This window comes from Quercus lobata, chromosome 4, assembly GCF_001633185.2.
Source record: "Quercus lobata isolate SW786 chromosome 4, ValleyOak3.0 Primary Assembly, whole genome shotgun sequence".
Taxonomy (NCBI): Eukaryota; Viridiplantae; Streptophyta; class Magnoliopsida; order Fagales; family Fagaceae; genus Quercus; species Quercus lobata.
This window is the reverse complement of record NC_044907.1, coordinates 64,815,156-64,822,489: the sequence shown is the minus strand read 5'-3', so window position 1 is coordinate 64,822,489 and position 7,334 is coordinate 64,815,156. Positions and strand designations below refer to the sequence as shown.

Genomic DNA, 7,334 nt, shown 5'->3' with positions numbered 1-7,334 from the left:
TTGCTCCCTACACGGAAACAACACAAAAATTAGTTAACGATCAGTCAATCGAAATAGTCAAGTACAATTAAGCAAAACACGGATTTACAAACAAGCGTATTCAATACCGACCTACATCACGAGGCGAGAATGGGCATGGGAGCTCGTCGGCAAACAATTTGCCATGCACGGGTACAAACTCACCAGCCGAGTTCCTATTTGAATCAGTTAGGCATGATATAAGCCGTACCCGCGTATCTCTTGTTTTTAAATAATAGTCTGAAGTAATTTTGCCGCACAAACTGTGCATGAAATTAATGTCGTGGTGATCCAGTTGCAACCCAAACAACTGGTTCAACCTACTAACGCAACTCACCACTCGGTAAAAATTAAGGGAAAGTTGGTCGGGGCAAAGACCATAAAACCTAAGGGTGCTAATGATGAGGGGGTTAACAGGGAACCTAACCCCACCAAGGATGGCCATTAAAAGAAAGAATATGGTGTTTGAGCCACGACGCCTTTGGATGTCGATATCGCCCTCATGACAGTAGGCGTAATCAACATCCTCGGGGATGTTGTAAGCAGCACTAAAAGTGGCCAAAATGGCTTCTGAAGAAAGTAGATGAGAAAAACCCATTCTTTAAGCTAGGATACCTAGGACTACGATTACGATAGAACCAGAAGAAATAGAAGAAAAAGAAGGAAAGGGAGAGGAAACTTACTGCGAGCTCTAAGGAGGAAGAGTTATGGGTTGGAAGATGGAGGCACAAGGAAAATATGCTTGGCAAAGTGAAAGTTTGAAAGATGAAAAATTCAAAAGTGAAGGAGGGACTCAGAGATGGCTATTTATAGGAGCCAAAAGGGGAATGAGTGTCATTAAATAATTGGGAGGGGGTGGGAAAACCAACGAATCCCCATTTACTGCCACACGTGCCGCTTCGGTTCACGAACCGTCAGATAATGATGGCGGTTGAGCGAATTGTCAGATGCAACGCACCTTTTGAGGGCGCATTAATGGGTTCCTCAACCGTCCAATATCTACTCGTTGAACTTCTCGGGTAATAATTGCCTTTTGGACTCCTTGATTTGTTCCTGAGAACCGGGCATGAATCAAGGGGAGGCAATCATAATCCCTCCACTAACGCTTGGCTATATATATGAGAAGCTAAAGGAAGAGAAGGGGTTGTTGAAAGGTTTTGAGGGGTGCTTAGAACTGAGAGCGATAGAGCCATAAGAGTGTAGGGAAAAGAATACAAAGGTTTGAGAGTTGTTGCTGGGCCTTTAAGCAAGAATTACCCAGAGTAGGAAATCCAAAACTCACATTACAAATAGATTGTGAGCCCAAGGTAGAGTCAACCAGTTAGTTTCGTTTTGGGTGCGCACACAAACATATAGTTACATTTATGATTAAACATAATTTTTATCATAAAATATATAGATAATTAGTCAAATTATTTTTTTTTTAAAGTAAACGTATGTAATTAGTCACATACTAAAATTTTTACCTAAATTTAATAATACTTATAATTATTTTTTTTTCTAATTTTTAATAAGATAGAACGTGTGGTAATTTTTGTTATATGTTGATTTTTATTAAGTATATTTGATTGTTTTTTCTTTTTTTTATTTTCTTATTTCATAGCTCATTAATATTAGATTCATAATATTTTGCACTCATTAACTCACTTGATAAAAAGATTAAAAAACTTAGGTGGACACATAACACAAACTTAAGTGAATAATTTTAGTGTTATTCCCGCATAAATTTAGACACAATTTTTATTATAAAAATATAAATAATTAGTCAAATTATTTTTAAAAAATAGCATGTAACATATGCATATGTATGGTTACATTTAAATTGAATACAATTTTTATCATAAAAATATAAATAATTTGTCAAATTATATATTTTAAAAAAAGTAAATGTAATTAGTCACATATTATAATTTAATACTACTTATGATAAATTTTTTTCTAATTTTTAATAAGATAGAATGTGTAGTGATTTTTATTGAGTATATGTGATTAGTTTTTTTATTTTAAAATTTAAAGTTTATTAATATTAGATTCTTAGTATTTTGCACTCATTAACTCACTTAGCACAAACATTAAAAAACTTAAAGGACATATGACACAAACTTAAGTAGATAATTAATTATAGTGTGGTCCCCATATAATTCTAGACACATGGCACAAAAATTGGGAACTTTAAATTGGAATTTTAATTTGAGTTTTTCTTAGTTTCACATATTATTATTATATATAAAAGTATATGTGATTGTTTTTTCTTTTTTCTTTTTATTTTATTTTATTTTTTATATATATATCATAGCTCGTTAATATTAGATTCTTAATATTTTGCACTCATTAACTCACTTGATACAAAGATTAAAAAACTTAGATGGACACATGACACAAACTTAAGTGAATAATTATAGTGTGGTTCCCGCATAAATTTAGACACAATTTTTATTGTAAAAAATAAATAATTAGTCAAATTATTTTAAAAAAATAGCATGTAACACATGCATATGTATGGATACATTTAAATTAAACACAATTTTTATCATAAAAATATGAATAATTAGTCAAATTATATATATATATATATATTAAAAGTAAACGTAATTAAGATAGAATGTGTAGTGATTTTTATTGAGTATATGTGACTAGTTTTTTATTTTAAATTTTATAGTTCATTAATATTAGATTCTTAGTATTTTGCATTTATTAACTCACTTGGTACAAAAATTAAAAAACTTAAGTTGACATATGACACAAACTTAAGTAGATAATTAATTATAGTGTGGTTCCTACATAAATCTAGACACATGGCACAAAATTGGAAACTCTAATTTGGAATTCTAATTTGAGTTTTTCTCAGTTTCACCTATTATTATATATATATATATATATATATAGATTAACTCATTGAATATAATATTATAGAGTATAGATATAGAAAGAAAAAAAAAATTCAATTAGAAAATATTTTGATTGGAAAATTCAAGATCGATTTTGTGTTTAATTTTGAAGTCATGAAATTTAAACATTTCATAGATAAGATGGTTATTAATCATATAACTATTTTACAAACATGGAAGGTATAAGGAGACAATATTATTTAATGGTGGTTTGTCAAAAAACACTTCCATTTTTGTTAGTTAATGGGTATGAATAACCCTCTATTCTATCTTAGTTTAAATTATAGTCAATCCAGTTCCTTTGTCCACTCCTATCCATTTTGCTAATTTAGTTGCTATGATGATTTTGGCTATAGTACATGACGTTAACATCTTTTTTATTTTTTATTTTTTATTTTATTTTTTTTTTTAATCTCCTTAGAATATAAATTCAAATTTGATCATTTGATTTGACATTATTTCTATGAGAAATTTAAGGCATTCATTTTAATCATCATAAATTTTCTCTCTTGATTTGATTTTTGAAATTTGATCCAATGAGGTTAAACTGTTGATTCATCTTAAATTCTCACTAAAGGTCAGTTTGGATTGAAGAAAGGGGGGGGGGGGGGGGGCAAAAGGGAGTAGAGTAGGATTGGCTCAAAATTAGACTAAATTTCAGCCAACTCTACTCTACTCCTTAAACCAAACGAATTATAGAGGAACACGATAAAAGATGGATTAGAGGTTTTTGAAGGTACTTGTTTGACAAGCATTCCTCCTCTTAATGCCATGAGGTGGATTTTCATGCTTGGTCTTCTGGCTAAATTAGGCTTATTTGTAGAAAAGTAAACAAGTATGAGCCATTATAGGTTCTAGTATCCCGATTAGTTTACTCATTTATTGTAGGCTTTATAATGCATAAATGAAACTCAATTGACAAATATAATTCATGTGATTATATTTTTTTATATAAAAAAAAAAATTTTAACATTTTATGATAACATCATTCAAAAAAGAAGAAGAGTAAAATGCAAAATTAACTCTCTAAGTTTCTTCAGATTTCATTTCAGTCCTCTAACTTTACTATTGTTCATTTCAATCCTCTAACTTTCAAGTTTATTTAATTAAGGCATTTTCATCAACTTTTGTTGTATGTTGTGGTTAATTTTTCAATTTTATAAATTTTTCTTTAAATTTTTTAAATTAAAAAAATTCAATTAATGATTAAAAATATTTTCCATAACTTAAAAGAAAAAATTAACAAAAGTTAATGGAAAAGCCTTAATTAAATAAATTTGAAATTCAGAGAACTGAAATGAACGAAAGTAAAGTTGGATGACTAAAATGAAATTTGAATAAAGTTAAAAAGTCAGTTTTACATTTTAGCCAAAAAATTTAAAGTGAAAAATATGGGTCAACCGACCCGTTTCTAAAAAATAACCCAATTTTAACCCGAACTTGCAGGTTTTGACGCGTCTAGTCCCAAACAGACTTTAATAATTGTTTGGGGGCCTTTAGGGTCTTTTTCACCTTACGCTACACCCACCGATTTATTGCTTAGCAGCATGGGAGCCTTGTACAAGTTGGGCTTTTTAAGCCCAAGATGGACTTCAGAATTTCAAAAAATTAACGGTTACAATTTCTGGTACTTGCCCTCCCCTCTGCTATATAAACAAACCGAACCCACAGAGGAAACCCACCAAAATTTTTTTTACTAGCTTTCAATCATCAACCACAGAAAGAGGAAAAAAAAAAAAAAATCAGAGAAGAAGATCAGATATGTCTGTCATGGGCATTACTAAAGTGGTTTACTACATGGATCCATTGATGTCAAAAAATCTGCTTCAAAAATTTCCTGACAAGTCTTCTGCTTTCGACTTCAACTACTCTCAGAGTTCAATCTGGTCCCCTTTGGTCCCTCGGCTTCACAGTGCCATTGATTTGGATTTTGAATACTTTGGTTTCGTGACACCAAAGAGAAAATCACTTGGCAGCAAAAGCAAGATCAAGATAGTCACTTCTAACATCAAGAAGAAACTCAAAGTTGCTGCCAATCTTGTGAAGTCGAAGGCCAAACACAACAACAACAACAACATCAAACCCACGGCTTCTGAGTTCTACCCATCTCCTCTCAAACCCACCACAAAGGTATTTCTATTTCTGTTTGTTTCTTGAGAATTTTTTTTTTTTTTTTAATGTTTAGGGTTAGCAAAAAAACCTGAAATTAATAAACTCTTTTGAGAGAAAAAAATAAAAAAGTTTTAATAGAGAACAATTATTTTGGGTTTTTCTTTTTTCTTCTAGGATTTTATTTATTTATATTTTTCAATCTAAAGGGTGCAAGACAAGTTTAAGATTATTAACCTGAAATTAATAAACCCATTTGAGAGATAAAATTTAGGAATTAATTTTTATTAAGGAATGATTATTTCATCAATGAATACATTGTTTGTTTGTTGGCATTCAAAACCATTATTTTTGTTTGTTCTTGTCCTCTGTCTGAAAACAGAACAGCATGCTCTATATAACACATCTTTGGGGAAACATATAAGATTTAGAACCAGTATTCTTATTATATTTTACATTGTTTATTACAGGCTTGTTGGACTAAGGCACTGAAAGCTGGCTCTAAAAATTTCAAGAAAACGAGGAAAGATCCCACGGCCCATGTGAAGCTCTATACCTATTTGATGAGTGAAAATATTTGAAGATTATTAATTGGTAAGTTTTCTTGTTGTGTCACTTCATTCGTAATCTGCCTACCAATTGTTTGTGAAAATACCTAACCAAAGCCTTTTTGTGTGAACTTTGTGTCATTTTCTTTGTTGTTCTGTTTTTGACATGTATGGCATGTGTTTACTTATTCATAGGGACTTTTCCTTCCATTTTTGCAAGAATATTCTCGATGTGCTTTGTTTTGTGGCCATGGTTGTTTATTCTCTTTGTCAATTTTAATTTTAAAGAATTTGGTAGGTGATTCACTATCTTTGATTACCACTGTCCTGAAATAACAGGGAAGCTTATACCTTTAAAGGAATATACATTAGTTGAATAAGAGCTAGGATCATGATCAAGTTCTTAGGGATAATGTTTGGGTGGGTAATGAAAATTTCTGCTTTATAACATTTACATTTCCTGTAGAGTTGACCAATTGATAAGTAGGAGTAGTAAATGGTATCATGATGAAAAAATTGAAATTTCATGAAAATATTTATGATCTTTAATTAAAAACATAAACAGAAAACAAGCTGCCATTTAATTATTTTGAAATGAAGAAATGAAGCTGACATATTATTATTCACAGTTTAGCTTTAATAATTTCCATGAGCCATAAAATGTGGAGAAAATATGGAAGTAAACTTTTTTGAATGCGATGCTTGTATTTGTGTTGGATTCTTTTTAAAACAATGACAAAGCAAGACTTGAGCTGCCATTTTATATTTTAATAAGGTGAAAGCTGCCATTTTTTTAGCTATTACTACGTGAGCTTATTGAAAGCATGTCGGTTGCATGGGTTGTTAGCTTAGTTAAATATCTGGTTAGTTGCATTGTAATTAGTTCCTTCCACATCAGCATGTGTATGCTAAGAGCAGCACACAAAATTCAGAGGTTGTAATGAATCTAATTGTACTGTTTTATTTTCTAAATGAATTAAATACTTCCTTCTCTACTTGTTATTGTGTTTTCCATTTCTCATCTTCCGTTGCTTGGTATTACCAGTTTGTGTGATAAAACCTATCTGCATAATTCATCTTCTGTCACTTATGTTGTTGTCATGCAGCTATGGCTTTTTCCTGATCTAGCTTAGATAAGTCATTTCAAAATATGAACTAGCAATCTCTATAATTTGACTTTGCCTTTCCTTCTTGACAGATGGCCTCAATGCATAAATATGGGTTGGATTTACTGTTGGGATTTCGGTATTTGCATATACAAGAGAGCAACCTGAAAAGGGTGGTGAAGAGCAGGGTTTGAAGCAGAGTTTGATGCTCTATAACTCTTAGAGCCAATAGACTCAGCAAGCCCCATAATTTGACAAATTCATGTGCCCCATCATTTACTGGGTTTTGCCATGTATATTATGTGTCTCAATTGGGCAATTTATCTTTCATCGTTCTTTATTTGATATGTAAGACGTGAATTTTGTGAGTACAAAGTTAAAATCTTCTTTTTTTTTTCTTTTTTTTTTTTTTTTTTTTTTTTTTTTTTTTTTTTTTTTTTTTTTTTTTTTTTCAGGTGATGTCAATTTTGTTATTTTACTCAAAAACAGCATCTGCATGCCTTCCAAGCATTTCTATTAAGTTATCTTCCATGAATTGTCATACATGATTGTTTGCAATTGATAATATGAAATAATTACAACTAAAATTTTCAAGAAAAAAGCTAATAAAAATCTAAGCTGGATCAAATATCACAACACAACTAACAATAGGCATTAACAATACT

General features: G+C 30.7%; 1 protein-coding gene across 1 annotated transcript; it reads left to right on the top strand.

The window, feature by feature from the left end:
• Nucleotides 1-4,589: 4,589 nt before the first annotated feature.
• LOC115987563 lies at nt 4,590-7,039 on the top strand. The gene is made up of 3 exons (XM_031111142.1): nt 4,590-5,036; nt 5,486-5,609; nt 6,762-7,039. Exons 1-2 carry the CDS (start codon nt 4,668-4,670, stop codon nt 5,594-5,596), a joined length of 480 nt encoding a protein of 159 aa, XP_030967002.1. The 5' UTR covers nt 4,590-4,667; the 3' UTR covers nt 5,597-5,609; nt 6,762-7,039.
• The last annotated feature ends 295 nt before the right edge of the window (nt 7,040-7,334 follow it).

What these genes read in the sequence shown, in the direction of transcription:
- LOC115987563 (XM_031111142.1), top strand. Translation starts at nt 4,668, where the DNA reads ATGTCTGTCATGGGCATTACTAAAGTGGTTTACTACATGGATCCATTG. An exon ending in CTCTCAAACCCACCACAAAG is followed by an intron (nt 5,037 to 5,485) that starts GTATTTCTATTT and finishes TGTTTATTACAG; the next exon opens with GCTTGTTGGACTAAGGCACT.